The 15,655-nt window shown below is 50.0% G+C and overlaps 2 protein-coding genes across 2 annotated transcripts; both read right to left on the reverse strand.

The window, feature by feature from the left end:
- Positions 1-1,696: 1,696 nt before the first annotated feature.
- LOC112398370 (putative testis-specific Y-encoded-like protein 3) lies at positions 1,697-3,364 on the reverse strand. Its single transcript, XM_024742861.1, is given in 2 exon segments — positions 1,697-2,691; positions 2,693-3,364. Coding segments are annotated over 2 exon segments (1,056 nt in total). The 5' UTR covers positions 3,163-3,364; the 3' UTR covers positions 1,697-2,105.
- A 546-nt stretch (positions 3,365-3,910) lies between these two features.
- PLAGL2 (PLAG1 like zinc finger 2) lies at positions 3,911-15,186 on the reverse strand. Its single transcript, XM_024743173.1, has 2 exons — positions 13,611-15,186; positions 3,911-10,459 (listed from the first exon to the last, which is right to left on the reverse strand). Exons 1-2 carry the CDS (start codon positions 13,868-13,870, stop codon positions 9,229-9,231), a joined length of 1,491 nt encoding a protein of 496 aa, XP_024598941.1. The 5' UTR covers positions 13,871-15,186; the 3' UTR covers positions 3,911-9,228.
- Between the last annotated feature and the right edge of the window lie 469 nt (positions 15,187-15,655).

The raw sequence follows: 15,655 nt of genomic DNA on the forward strand, positions 1-15,655 counted from the left end.
GAGGCACAAGAGGGAGGGGGTATGGGGATATACGTGTATGTATAGCTGATTCACTTTGTTATAAAGCAGAAACTAACACATCATTGTAAAGCAATTATACTGCAATAAAGATGTTTAAAAAAATCTACAAATTTCCTCAGTAGGGTTGACCATCAAAATTTTTAGAAACTGGAATAATCAAATAAAAATAAATTTTAAAAAATAAAAGGAAAAAAATATTAAAAGATCAGTTGGTGAATCAAAAAAGTTAAGAAGATTCGGGGGCTCCCCTCCCTGCACCTTGCAGGCCCTCCTCCATCCCTGTCTTCCCAGCTGGCTCCAACTTCTCTTGCACGCCCCTGCCGAGAGCAGCCCCCCGCTTTACTTTGTGTTAAGGTCTCCCCAGGTCCTCGGGAGCAGAAGAGAAGCCCTTCCATGGGAAGGGACCTGGGTATGGTCATTCCCCCAAAATGAGATGGAGACAGTCCAAAAAAACTGTCTTAGGGCGTCTCAGGAGTGGGGCTCGGCTAAGCTCCTGTACTAACAGGATCCCATGAGGGTTTGGACCCGGCGAAAGGAGAAGAAAGTAGAGTTGGAGCTAAAGTTAGTCTCCAAGAACACAGCACGAAACAAAACAACGTGCTATCCCTGCGGGCCCGGAGCTCCTGGTGTCTCTGCTCAGGGGCCCTGTGCTGTCCCCCGTTGCTGAGGGGGACAGGGCACTGGGGCAGAGGGGGCAAAGAGAGCTCCGCCAAGCTAGAGGACAACCCTCCCTCTCTGGAGACAATCGGAGAGGCAAATTCAACAAGAAAGCCTGTCTCCTCAGCTGTTTGTAAAAACCCTTGCTTCTTCAGTTATTTTGTTTCTGAGCTATCACTTTAAAGAAAATAAAAACAAACATTTGAGATCTCAGCAGGTGGAGAAAGGCCTCACGACCAGAAACACCCCCTCTCCAGCACCCCCAAGCTGGCCACCTAAAAACAAGTGGAGACAGGGGAGTTGGGTTCTGTGTGAGTCCAGTGACTGGAGCTCAGGAAGGTAGGCTTCTGGAAGGGACTCCATTACTGTCCCTGCCTTAAGTGCATGCCCAGATATGCCAGCATGGCAGAGTTCCTGGGGTTTGGGGAGCTCTTGTGCATTGGCAGGTGGCCCACCTGGGTTCACAGGCAGTTCTTGAGGTCCTTATAGACCTGGGAGCAGGCAACAAGGTCGCTGGCAACCTGGGTGAAACTCATGAGAAGGGCGATGACCAGACACAGGCAGGACACAGACCTTCAAAAGTCAGTAGCAGGGGTAAGAAGAGCAGTGTGGTCACAAAGAATGCACTGCCCACTGCTTCATGTCCTTGACCTCACCCCATGCCCATTCTGCTAGATGCCCAACAGTCCATTAGCCTGGCCTGTGGTCCTGAGGTCCTGGAATGTCCAAGTCTGGCTGACCAAATGCACCCACTTCCTCTTGGGTGACAAGACTCAGCTTGCCACAGACAGGTGTGGGGTCAGCATTAAGTATGAAGCCTGGCATGCTGTGGCCTTGAAGGAGTAGGCCTCAAAGAGGCACTGGTCCTCCTAGTGATGACCTGTGGGTGCCCATGTAAAAAATGGGTGGTGGGGCTTCCCTGGTGGTGCAGTGGTTGAGAGTCCGCCTGTTGATGCAGGGGACGCGGGTTCGTGCCCCAGTCCGGGAAGATCCCACATGCTGCGGAGCGGCTGGGTCCGTGAGCCATGTCCGCTGACCCTGCGTGTCCGGAGCCTGTGCTCCGCAACAGGAGAGGCCACAACAGTGAGAGGCCCGCGTACCGCAAAAAAAAAAAAAAAAAAAAAAGGGGGGGAGGAGAGGATCAAAGACAGGTCCAGGCCATGAAGATGATGGTAGTACCTGTCCACAGCGCTGGGTGCTTGGGTAGACACTGTGGCATGTGACAGTCATGTGATGCATGGAGCCTACAGGGAAATAGAAGAGCGTGGCCATGAAGGCCACAATCTCGGAGCTGAGTCCACTGAAGTCCAAAGGGGTCCGAGTACATGGAACAGAAAGCAGACAGCAGAGTGCCATGGCTGGCCTAAGCCCAGGTCCCCAGGAGGCAGAAAGGAGTCTTGTGTAGGGGCCAGGTCCCAGGGCAGGACTTAGCCAGACTGGAACCCATAGGGCCTAGGAGGGGCCTCTGTGGGCCACCTTGCTAGGCCTTGCCTGGCTCTGTGGGGCCTATCCCAGAGCAGGTAGTACTGCAGGGGGTTGGGCCACAGGTCCTCTTTAATAATCTGGGCAACCCTGTCGGCCTCCGGGAGGCTGTGCTTTGAGAACCAGCTGAAGAAGCTGTGGATGGTGTCCCGGTTCCTGTGTACCAGAGTTGGAGGTTCCTGGCCCCAGTGCCAGCAAATGCGACTTGCAATTGACACCACCCGGCCTGAGGATCTGCACTCATACTTCTTCACTATCACCTTGTTCCGGAAGTAGGGGCTGCCCCCAAAACTGAACTTGAACTTGCAGCCCGTCCTGGCGTGCCTGTGCTCCCTCACTTCCAAATTCATCAGGTAGCAGAGCATGTCTTTGCCTCGGGGGCTGATCACGGCTGACAGCTGCGGGTGGTTCAGGAAGGTGGTGACCCAGAAGCCAGGAATATTTTGGATGATGAAGCTCCTTCGGGCTAGGTGCAACCGGTGCATGTGCCCAAAGCTGCGCTCCAGCCGCAGGTAGGCCCTGTCTGCCTGCGGCCTCCAGCTCCCACTGGATGGCTTCCAGCGGGTCCACAACTGGGCCACCAAAGTTCAGGAGCCCCGGGCCTTGCTGCGCCTCCGCTCCCACCTCCAGCTTCTCCCCCCGCACCAGCTTCTCGGCCACCTCCATCTCCTCTCCCACAGGCTGCTTCCCCACCTCCCGCTCCGCCTCCTCCATGAAGATGGCGCCCTCCCCACTCGTCACTTCCTCTGCCTTCCCGCCGGCTCCAGCCCGAGCCTCCCACCCTTCTGCGCCACAGGTTTCTGGGCCCCCGTCCCCGAAAAGGCCGTTTTCTGGGCTCAGGCCAGTGGCCGCGGAGGCCGCTTCCCGGCCCCCCGGGGCAGGTAGGGCGGTCCCTGGGCGGGCTGCGGGGTCGGGATACCCGCGTCCCCCAGCCTCTTGGGCCCCAGACGCGGTGACCGGGCGCGCGGCGGTTTCCAGGCCCCCCGCACCCTCGTCCGCCATCACCTGCGGGAGCCTCTGGCCTGGAGGGGCTCGGGGCGCGCGGGCGATACTGCGGGTTCAGCGAGAGGGGCGGCTGGCAGCGACCCCAGCGGGACCGCGAGTAGTAGGCAGGGAGGCCCGATTTTCTCCTACGGGGCTCGCCCCGCCCCTTGCGCCCCGACGCTTTTACGGATGTGATTCGCAAGGGTTCCCCGGCTGTCTTGGGACTAGGCGCCTGGTGGAGTGGCAGGGGGCTGCCCGGTGGGGATGCGACTGCGGGCGCCCAGACAGAACTGAGAGTCGGCGGTGGAAATGGGGTGAAGTGCAGGGGTGTACCAAGCAGCGAACAGCTCTGAGCAGGCGCCCAGGATCAGGCCCAACCCCAGAGCCACCACGCCAGGCAATTACTGTTCCCCGCATCTGCGGTGGACAGGTGGGAGTCGGCTGATGCCCACACTCGACTGTGGCTTTGGGGCAGCTTTCACAGGATAAATTACTCAGGCATATGCAGAGGACTCAAGAGGTATCCTTTGCAGCGGCTGACTAGACTGAAACTTGCATAGTAATTGTCAGGCACACAGAGGTGCTCAAAATATTTGTGGGGAAAGGCAGAAACAAGGTCTGAGTAGAAGGATCTAAGGGCAAGGGAAGATCCCAAATGCTGCCAACCAGGAGGCAAGTGGGCCTCTGCCTGGTTTCCCTGAACGAGCTGAATCTTCCTGGGCTGACAGGCTGAAGGGTGGACATGGCTTCACCTCGTCCTAGGCCTAGGGGCTACCCCTTTCTCTGCTCCAGACATTTCACAAATGTGAACTCTAGTCTGAAGTGCAGGGTCTGTGCACAGATAGTAAGAGCCTGGATGGACCAGCCCCTGCAGCCCTGATCCTGCAAGTGCACCTGCGCTCCTGTGATCTCAGCTCCCTAACTTGTGGCCCATGGAGGTCAATACACCCAATACCCCACCCGCTCACCTGGAAGTCCTTGCCACCTCCTCCAGAAGGCCTCCAGCTTCCTCCCATCCAATGGAAAAGATAGCTTTGAGCCCCCAGACCCACTCCTGGGTATGCATCCCCTAGAGGGCAAGGTGGATTCTCTTGGGGCCCTAGCAGGGATCCAACCCACTGGGGTGGACAGTTAGTCAAGTAAACAGAAGGCCAAAGAGATGAACACCCAGCCCACTGCCTTTGTACATAAAGCACCTGTTACACACATTAACACTTAACGTCCCATAAATTCTTGGGCTGGTCTCTGGAGTGATTTGCACTGCTTGGCTATGAACACTGGCTCCAGACCCCAGAAAGGCAAGCTCAGTCTGAGCCTTGGACAGGAGGATCTCAGTACAGAGCATGAGGCCCGGAATAGTCATGACTACCTTCACTGGAGACTGGCCAAGCAACATCAGGTGAAGCCATAATGGCCTTTCAAGAGTCTGTCTGAACCAAATGGGTAGGCACGAGTGTGGTCAAGGTTAGGTCCTAGCTCTGTCACTTACCAGCTGTGCACCTTGGGCAATGGATGACATTTTTTTCTTGGACAACCAGCATCCATTCCTCATCCTAACACTACCCCAAATTTCCTTTGAGAAACTACTCCAACCCTTGTCTCAGCCTTGGCATCACTGGCCTATAGTGACTGGTTTTGGGATGGCACAGAATGCCATCATGGCCAATGAGACAGGAGACGCTTACGTGAATAAAGGACTCCTCTCTCCCAGAAAGGGTCCCTCTCCAGTTGTGGTCAGCACTGTGTGAAAATGACTGGAATTATGGCAGCATTCTTCTACATAAAGGGACAAACCATTTTGAAGGGCTGGAGGATGAAGTCACAACTGCACAAGATAGGGCAAACACAGGAATGCTAAGGCCAACCATGTTTTAGCTGCTGGATCAATATTAACCTCAAGACTGCACTTCATCTGGCATTTTCAGTGACATGAAATTTCACCATTTAAGCCAATTTGGTTTTTCTGACCCAAAAATATTAAGTGGTGGCATGATGCCACTTACCTCAAAGATCTTTAATATCAAAGGGCAAAGTTTGTAGGTGCTAATGTGAAAGGTTGTTACTGTCTGCCCTATACTCATCATCCCCTTGGATGCTAAAGATGTCTGGATTCCAGTTCTTCTTCAAGCTCTCTCCTACCCCTTCCCAATCAAACAGGTTCACAACTTCCAAACACATCATTCAGAAGTTTTTAATAAACAACTTCATTATAAAAACTTTTTTTTGAAAATGTAATTCTGCAAAACATTGAAAAATCTACTTTAACAAAGATAGGCCCTGTGCATTTTCTAATGGCACTTATATTTTACAATTAAAAACCTTGTTTTATATAAAGCCAAAAATACTCCAAGAGGTTATTCACTGTGTTTACAAAGTGCTAGAAGGTTTTGTCTTGTATTTTTCTCTCTTTAAATAATCTGGCGTTCCGAAAGAGTGGCTCCAAAGCCTTGACCACTGGGAAGGAGGGAGGGAGGTGTATGAGAAGTGGTGTTTCAGGAGTTCTAGTGCCAAACAGTAGGAGGTGGAGAGGTGCACTATGGGGAGAACCCGCTAAGGAAGGAAGCTCACACCCGAAGAAACTGAACTGGAATGCTTCTTCCAAACCCCTCCATAGAGGCACTAGATTATGATGGTGGATCCTTCTCCTGTCACACCAGTACACCCCTTTCCCTCGCCACAGACCCTACTCTCCAGTGGTGAGGTTACAGCCAATTCCTTCCACAGCAGGTTCAGAGTTCCAGGAGAGGCCAGGGTGGGGTCCCAGAGGAATCTGGACTTTTCTGGCCAACACCTGCCTAAGGCAAAGTTTCTTATTACATAAATATCCTTGTTAAAAAGCAAAATATTGATCCTGTACAATATAAACTGTTAAAAAAAATCGTGCTTAAAAACAGCTCCTAGATAAGAGAGGAGGTGGAGAGAGGGTGGAGAAAACAGCTACCAAAAAGAAGGGGGGTGGAGACTTAAAGGGCTACTAGGGGAAAGTTTAGGGCAGTGAGAGAATTTCAACTTAGGACAATATCTACGAGCAAAAGAAGTAATCACACCTGCTTCCCAGATTTCCATTAACAAAATGCCATTGTAAAAGGGTGAGGGAAAAAACCTCATTGTTATTCCTTTCCCTACCTCTCACATCTCTAAGATGTGCACAGATCCTCTGAGCTGACACAACTGGGCATGCTATCCCCTGGCCCCCAGGACTGCACTCAACCCTGACCAGCTACTGTGCAGAGGGGGAGTTGCCTGCCACTGTTCAAGGCAGCTCATGCTGACAGAGGTTGGAGGTGGTGGGGGAAGGGAACATCACCCCTTTTCCTGGTCCCCGTTTGGTCTCTGCCAACATGCCGTGGCTCCTGTCCTGGGCAGAAACCCCTAGGCTCTCATGGCCTCAGTAAGGGTACTGAAGTGGGTTTGGTACTGAGTAGGATAAAGCTATTCTTATCCTCTGAACCAGGCCAATATGGACTTTTTTCTTTTTTTAAATTTTGGGGAGGTTTAAGAAATGGCTGGGTGTCTATGGTCCAAAAAAAAGGTGAAGGCAAATGTTCCTCTGCACCAGCAAAGTTCACAGTGATAGGAAAATTCCTTGTGGGTGGGAAGGGCATTGAAGGAAGAAGAAAAGAGGAACAGGACGGAAGGAAGAAGTGAGGGGAGGAGGGGCAAGGCCCCAGTTATAAGGTTTTAAATAGTTGCTTTGCCTGTCCTATGAGTTTCCCAGCATCACTAATGGGGGAGAGTATTCAAGGAAGGGACAGGAAAGAGCAGGCAAAGAGGAGGCGACTCTTCTAACAGCCCAAGACTTTATATTCTGTGGCCAGAGGCCCATTTGCCTCTGTAAACGAAAGATGCAGGGAAGGTGGCAGGGAGGGCTGAGGGTTGCTGGGTCTAGTGATGAAGATCAGAGACGACAAGGAGAATGGCAGCAGAGTCCTGTTTGGATCCTCACATACCATTTCCTATATACGAGTCCCAATAACATGCACAGCATGCAGGAGGCGGCTGCGTACCAAGGGGACGCTTTTAAAAGTAAACCTTAATTAGTCCCTGGGACTCACTGAAACTAATTTTTAGAAGCAAATCACCTACTCTGATTCTAATCTTGCCAGACACCTTTATATCTGGTTTTGTTTTTTTTTTTTTAAAGGTATCCCAAACTAGCCTGCCTAAATTAAAACATGCTTATTCACTCCACAATGCTTCCAATCAAGGGCCAGGGAGCTACATTATAAGGCTTTCACCTCAAAGGAACAGTACTGGCCTGGGCTGAAGCAGAAGGCTGGGTCTTGGACCTGCTCAGTTCCTGATGATAAACCAAAGTGATTTCTAGACAGAAGGGGGAGGGGGGGAGGACTGGGAAGAGGCTGAGGCAGTTCCTCGGTAGTTTGTCCTGAAACCCTAGTGGAGAAGCCAGTATGAGGCACCTGCTGAGAGAAGCGCCCAGAAACTGCTGGCTGCATCTGTAGGAGTTAACAGTAAAGAGGTAGGAGTGTGTTTCTGAATCAGAGTGGAAGTGTCTCAAGAGGGCCCCACACTGGTGGTCCCTGAGCTGCCTCCCTTCCACGAGTGGGAAGAGCGAAGCCCATGCAGAACTGAGATGAAGCAGGGATGGGGTTCAGCTGGGCAAGAGCTGTGCTGTCTGTGGCAGGGAGCCCCACAAGTCAGAAGAACTAATCATTTGTTGCAAGAAACTTGCTGAGTACTGGCGGCAAAAGTGAGAGGAAGATGGAAGTTCTTTGATGGAGAGCAGAGAAGCCTAGGCACAGTGGGCCTGAGGCCACGGGACTGCAAAGTGGGAAAGAGGAGGAACACTGTAGAGAAGAAAAAAGTTTGGTATGGGAGGCAATGATGTACACCCAGAGATTAGGACTCAACTATCTGCCCAGTCCTAACTTTCTGAAAACTCTTCTTCCAACAATTCCACAACTTCCTGGAAAAGAGACAGGAGAGAGACAAATGAGGTCTCACCCTCTCCTTTGCTATCCACACCAGCCTAGAACCGGAGTCCCTCGTTCCAAGACTAATGATAAAAGCTCATGACATTCAGGGTGAGGATTAGAGAATTGGGGCGGGAGGTGATGGAAGTGGGCATGCCTTTCACTTCTTCCCCTCTCCAGTTCAAAAGGAGGATGAGGGGGTCATAATGTACTTGGAGAAAAACAGAATTGCAGACCTGTGAGAAAACCGCTCCAATCTTCTTGCCTGTCTCCTGTGGACTCTGCCGAGGAAGGCAGGAACAGACACAGTCATGGAAGATGGCAGAGACTGAAGCAGTCCAAAGTCAGTTTATTTCCCCACAGGGGAAAAATATGACCTCAAGTGAAGAGAAGTCAGTGAGACCCGACTCCGCCTTGTAAACAGGGCTCCAGTTAACACCAGGTACCAAATGGTTCCGGCTGGTGCCAACTGGAATGGACTGGTGGGAATGGATTCACGGTGTGTAAACAATGTTCACTGCAATCATTCTAAGGCTATACAGCTCAGCAAGGGAGGTGAAATGGTGTGTCTGAGGCGACTGTGTAAACGGTACCGTTGCTGGAAAACACTGAAAATGGAGGTGCTAGGACAGGAGGGATGGAGGTGATGGGGAAGAACAGAGGCCCTCTCTCCTGCCTGTTGGTTGGAAGCAGGTGATGGACCCGCTGCAGCAGGGCCTGACCAACTGCTGTGGGGTCTGCAGGCTGGGACCAGAAGACGGGCTTCTTGGGCTATTTCTCTAGAGGTCATCCAAAGTAAAACCCTCTGTGTCTCCAACAGACCTCTCCCTTCTCCAAAGAGAAGGAGGTTCTGATGCTTTGGAGAGGGAGAGGGCTAGGTGTGGCTCCCGATTCAGATTAAAAAAAAAAAAAAAGTAAAAATACCTGAAGTCCTATTGTATGAAATCTTTTCATGGGGTTGGGGCTCAAGGCTCCTCCCTGGAACTGATCCTGGAGCCCAAGCCCCCAAACCAAGTGCTCCATACAGATACTGAAATTTTTCTTTTTGAACTCAGCTCTGAAAGCTCAGCTGCCTTCATGGGGGATGCATATGGGGTAGATACTGAGACTCCCTGACAGAGCCAAGACTGAGCTGAGGTCCTCCTTGGGGCTACTGGAATGCCTGGTGGAAACGAGGCAGGGTGGTGGTGCTCAGGCCAGAGGTGAAGACAGGAGGCAAGGAGTGCAGAGGCCCAAAGTTCAGCGGTCCCCCAGCTCCCGGGGAATCTTGAGGCTGAGCTTGCAAAGTGGTGAGCAGGGGCTGCGCCTCGGCCTGGGAGTAGCCCATGACCAGGCCTCCTGTGGCCCCGGGTGGGTTACACGGGGGCAGGTTGAGAGGAAGAAAGCCCAGTAAGTGGGAGAAGTCCACATTAGCAGCGCAGAGGGCCTCAGAGAGGTTGGCGGGGCTCTTGGTGAGCAGTGCTTCATCTAGGAGGGCCGCAGCTGCCGCCGGCTGAGGTGAGGCGGGCTGGGGTTCAGCGGATGAGAGAGAGAGGCTTCCAGGAAGCTCCGCCAGAAAACTATCCACCTCCACTTTGGGCAATTTGTCGGGCAAGTATGAGGTAGATCCAAGCTGGTATTTTGGAGGAAGCTGAGCCGGGGAAGAGATAGGTGAGGACTCCAGAGGGTAGCTCATACCCATGGGCAGCGTGTTGTGCACCAGGGAGTGTGGCACGCCCGCACTGGGCATGGTAGGGATGTGGGCACCATACATGCCCATGGGCAACATGCCAGGGAAGGCCTTGGCCCCCATCACGTCCCGAGAGGCCATGCACAGCACAGGGCTCAGCTCTTCCTTCACGCTGACTGTGGAGCTGCAGCTGAGTAGGCCTAACATGTCCACTGGCTCTGTCTTGATCTTGAGCAGCTCTTGCGAGTGACTCTTCTTGACATGACGTGTCAGGTGGTCTTTGCGGCCAAATCGCTGGGCACAGTACTGGCACAGGAAGTCTTTCCGGCCTGTGTGGACCACCAGGTGCCGCCGCACATCCTTACGGGTATAGAACCGCCGGTCACAGTGGTCACAGGGGTGCTTCTTCTCCTTAGTGCCACCTGCTACCCGGCGTGAGTGGGCCTTCAGGTGCTCTAGCAGGGCCTGGGTACTCTCGAAGGTCTGCAGGCACACCTTGCAGCTGAGGTCACCACTGCTGGCGGCATGCATGGCCAGGTGGCGCCGGTAGCCCAGCTTCGTATTGTAATTCTTACCACACTCAGAACAGTGGAGGGCCTCTTTGTTGGGGTCATGGGTCTGCAGGTGGTTCCGCAGATGATCCTTGCGGTGAAACATCTTATCACAGTACATGCACTGGTGGGGTTTCTGGGCTGAGTGAGTGGCCATGTGCCTGGAGATAGGGATGGAGGGCAGAGGAGAAAGAAATGAGATCACAAGGGCTGGCTAGACAACTGAGTTGTCCACTAACAGGCAACCAGACACGAAAACTATGGTACAGCCATGCAATGGAATGGAATACCATGCCAACTGTATTCTACAGATATCCCTGACCACCTGCAAAATCACATGTACTGCTATTCTTTGCAGCACTGATTTTAGTGGCAAAAAATCAGGAACAATCTAAATGTCCATCAATAGGGAATTGATTAAGTTATTCTATGTCCATAAAATGACTCAACTTTTTTTTTTTCTGGCCATGAGGCTTGTGGGATCTTCGTTCCCCGATCAGGGATTGAACCTGGGTCCTCAGCAGTGAAAGCGCAGAGTCCTAACCACTGGACCACCAGAGAATTCCCAACTCAACTTTTTAAAATAATGGCAGCTTTATACGTACCACAGGTAACAAGCTCCTAGATACACTTAAGTCAAAAAACCCATGAGACAGAATACTGCCTATGGAATGGTATTATACATATGAAAAGAGGGAAGATATATGTATGTTTGCTTATATGAGCTTAAAATATTTCTGGAAGGCTACACAAGAAACTGACAACACTGGCTACCTATGGGGAGAAGAAATGGGCAGCTTTTATGGGTGTGATGGAGAATTTTCATTATATACCTTTTGAATTTTGAATGCATTTCCTTTGCAAAAAAAAGCGTATTTATAAAAATTTAAATGACACAATAAAGGGAAAATGAAATGTATCTAAACTTCCTGATCTGGAACAATATCCGAAGATATAGGGAGCCAAGTCAAAAAAGGAAGTTCAGTATAGTGTGTGTAATACAATCCCCTGTGAAAATAAAGAAGGAAGGGAGTACACGTTTGAATGTCTCAACAAGGACATACAAGAAACTGCCTTTGGGGAGGAGAACAGTGGCTTCGAGTGTGACAATTCGTTTTTCACTGCATGTCCACTGGCACCATTGAAATTGTTTGCCACACAAAGCAGCAACATTCAATTCTAGCATATGTGCTGCCGAAGCGAGCACAGCAGCAACACTGAAAAACTTTTCTTCAGTGATCTGGCACCTCAGTGTCCCTTGGTTTGCTCCTGCTCCTTTCTGTCTGGAAAGCAGCTCCGAATCCAGGAACTGCAATCCAGAGCTCCACAGTACATTCAGAATCAACTCAGCAAGACTTTGGAGTCCCACTGTTTGCAAGCCCTGTGAGATGTGTGATTAACGCTGTTCTCCCTAAGAGGCTGAAACACAGGGCAGCCCCACCCACCAGTCAGTAAGTGGCAGAGGCTGAATTTAAACACAGACCTTCTTGAGACCCAGGTTCACTTAGGTATGCCACTGCTGTCTCTAGCACAGCACCCAGTGATTCTTATCAATCGCACCCATTACCCTCATGCTATGTGTGAATGCTCACACCTATGAGGGTTACTACTATTAACCTCCTGGGACACAACTGGCATGAAAACGTATGAGAGGGAGATGCTGAGTGATCCACAGTCTATTTCCCTCATTTTGAAGGTGAGGAAACAAAGGCCCAGAGAGGTTTAGTAATTCACCTAAAATACAGTGACTAAGGGTGGAGTCAAGGCTCCTGTCTCCTGGCCTAGGACCTTTCCTGTAGCCTCCCACTGACACTCAGACTGTCACTAAGAAAGTCTAAGAGGACAGCCCCAACTGGAATTCACCTAAGACAGAGGAGCACACAGAATCAAAGCATTCCTGAGGACAACAGAACTGTCATGAGGGCAATCCTGGCCACACGCTACCCTGTTACCTGTTTTAGTTCCTTCCTATCAACTGTTTTCCAGACAAGGAACTGAGGCTTTCTGTGGTCATCTTGTCCTTGTATTTACTCATTTACTGTCTGTCCCTGCTACTAGACAGTAAACTCAAGGAGGGCCAGCACCCCCATCTGTCTGGCTCACTATTCTGTCCGTATCACTGAACACTGTGCCTGGTATGTGGCAGGAGATCAATAAATAATAGTCAAGAGATAAATGACTGTGCATCAGGGAAGTCTACATTTTTGGTAAAGGGCATGTTCATGGTCCTCTGACAGAAAGGCAAGGATAAAATCAAAATTATGTCCGAGCGGGCCCCCCTCCCTTCAAAGCTGCTCTGTCATTATCTGCTTTACACCAGGGCTTTCACATTCCATTTCACTTTCAGTAGGGGTTCTTGGGCTTAGAAGTTTCAGGAAATCTTCCAACCCAGAGGACACCAGGGACTCTACAGAGACATAAGTAATCATCTGAGTGGCATGCTAGTTCAGTAGAAGAGGTACTGTAGGACCTAAGAAGCTATAGACCTTGGGTAAGTTACTTCTCCACTCTGAGCCTGCACTTTAAAATTTACAGATTGGACCTGAGGGTCTCCTTTTCCTTCTAAACTTCTAAAACTGATTCCTAATTTGGAGCTAATATTCTGACCATTACCTGACGTAGGTGGGGAAAGCAGCACAGGCGTACCTCAGAGATATTGCAGGTTTGGTTCCAGACCACTGCGATAAAGTGAACATCACAATAATAGGAGTCACATGAATTTTTTGGTTTCCTAGTGCATATAAAAGTTATGTTTACACTATACTGTGGTCTATTAAGTGTACAATAGCATTATGTCTAAAAAACCAATGTATATACTTAATTAAAAAATACTTTATTGCTAAAAAATGCTAGCTATCATCTGAGCCTTCAGCAAGCTATAAACTTTTTTTGTGAGAATTACCAAAACATGACACAGAGACATGAAGTGAGCAAATGCTGTTGGAAAACTGGGCCAACTTTCTTGACTGAGAGTTGCCACAAACCTTCAATTTGTAAAAATCGCAGTATCTGAGAAGTACAATAAAGTGAAGTGCAATACAATGAGGTATACCTGTATTGAAAAAAAAAAAATTCTATCTAGTTTGTTCGTGGCTATCCGATATTGTACCCATCAGATTCTAGTGTTTGAATAAAAAATACCACCATTATTTTTCAGTGAGTGACCTCAAACGGCTGACGTTCAGGGTACACTTATGGGACAAATTAACCTCTACTCTTCTGCCACAGATAAAGTCCCACACTCAGTGGAGTCTCTCTGGCTTTATCCTCTGGAAACCTCAGGGCAGGAAGAAGTATGGGAGTATCACCTACCTATACAGCTTGTACTTGGAGGCAAACGCCTTGCCACAGTGCAGCTGAGGGCAGCTATACGGTCTCTGCTCTGGATGGGGGAGGCTCTGAGGCCTCAGCTTCTCCCCATTTGAGAAGGGTGTCCCCGAGATTTCACATTGGCACTTCACTTGACTCTCCGCCTCCCGGCCCCGAGGCCTGGGAACTAGTTTCCAGCCCACTTCCTCCTCCTGCTTTGCATCTTGAATCCAGGGGGGTACGCTGGTGAAAAATGTGGTCATGGCAAGGCTAATGGCGAAGGGCCATGTTATTGAGAAAGCCTCCCCATCAGCTCCACAGGGCTCTGTGCTCTGTCACAGCCTCCAACGCAGCCTTCAGAAAACAATCTCTTCACCTGAAACATCAGAACACCTGGTGTTAGGGAGCCCAATACCATGAAAATATGGGCTCTGGAGGCAGAGAGATCCCCGTTCCATCCCAGCCCTTCCACTTAGAAGCCATGTGACTTTCAGCCAATTACGTATTTCCCTGAGCTGTTCCCTCATTTACAAAATGGGCTTAATAATCTCCTACACCATAAGGATCTTTTGAGGATTAAATGAGATAATAAATACAAAGCATTAAGCAGAAGGCTGGGCACCTAGTGCTTAGTGGTAACTATTATTACAAGTACCACCTAGGCTAATAGGAAAACGGGATAATCAGAGGAAGTAAAAGCCCTAGACTCCAGACTTTCCCTTCTAACTTCACTTTTACATCCTTTCCACTAAATTTAGAAATAGCGGCACCTCCTCCTCCTCTTCACCCTACCTCCTCCTCACTTTCTACAATTCTCCTCATAGAGGTGCTAAGGAGCAATAAAATGCCCAAAAGGCATCAGAGGAGAAAGAAGAAGCCATCACTCAGGAAATTTACACCCTGGAGAGTCAGCCCCTGCGCCAGATGTGTTCCTTAGCAGATGTGTTTCTTAGCAGCATATCAACATCAAGAGGTTCTGTCTGAGGAAGGCAACAGCAAACTCAGCATTTCCACTAAACCAGTACTGGTCCTGTCCCGCCCTCAACCACCACTCTGGGTCTCCCGGTCTCAGGGCCCAAACCATACTTCTTTAGCAAAGTCCGTTGAACACGCAACGTGTTGAGTGGTGCTGAGGATCCCAAAGACCCTCATAGAACACATGCATGTCTCCATTATGAGCAAGTAACACATTTGCATTAGAACTTAGACGCCATCACCAAACTCTGATTCTTTGAGAGTTCAGATCACATCTCTTTCATCTCCACACACCCAGCATCTAGAAAAGGACTTTCAACTTTCTTTTAGATGAATAAATCAGTCATTGAATGCAAGTGGATTCTTATTGGCTAACATGCTCAGGAAGTTCTGGTTTAAACTGAGTTCCAAAGTGGGGAGCCAATATCTTGAAGTCTGATGCTTTCTACTGGGTTGTGGAGTGGGGCGGGGGAGCAAAGGTGACACAACTTCTTTCCTGACTCAACTCAGAGGAAGAGAGAAAGGGCATTACCATACCGATTCTCAAAAGGGGGACAACAGAGCCACATTCACACTCACAAGCTCATCACACGAGATTACCAACCCCAATGCAACTTGCTATAACAGGGGGATTTCCTTTGAAGAGGTCATGCCAAAATTTGGTCATGAGGCTTTTCCATGTGAAGGGAGCAAAAGGGGTATCTCGGGATTGTCCATGAGCATCTGGGGAGGGCTCCAATTGCACAAACTAGCTGTGGGCCAAAGAATGCTGGCTCAGCTCATTAGCACCTGCTGCTTACAGTGACCATTCAACCAACAGGCTGGCCGTGAACGAGATGATGGGATCAGCGGGTTTATGCCCGAGAGAGCTTTGCTCATCATTAACATAAGCTACGTCCTGTTCAGGAACCATTCCTCTTGTTGAAGAAACACTGCAATGTAATATGATAAACATCTCCCTATCACGAGTGGAGATTTGCCTAGAAAGATCTGCACAAAGGTGGCTGCATTTTGTGTGAGTCACGTGTTAGCACTAAAAACTAGTCCCACTTGAGCCTTCGAGTCATCATGGC

Source organism: Neophocaena asiaeorientalis, unplaced genomic scaffold, assembly GCF_003031525.2.
Source record: "Neophocaena asiaeorientalis asiaeorientalis breed wild unplaced genomic scaffold, Neophocaena_asiaeorientalis_V1.1 scaffold82, whole genome shotgun sequence".
NCBI classification, from domain to species: Eukaryota; Metazoa; Chordata; class Mammalia; order Artiodactyla; family Phocoenidae; genus Neophocaena; species Neophocaena asiaeorientalis.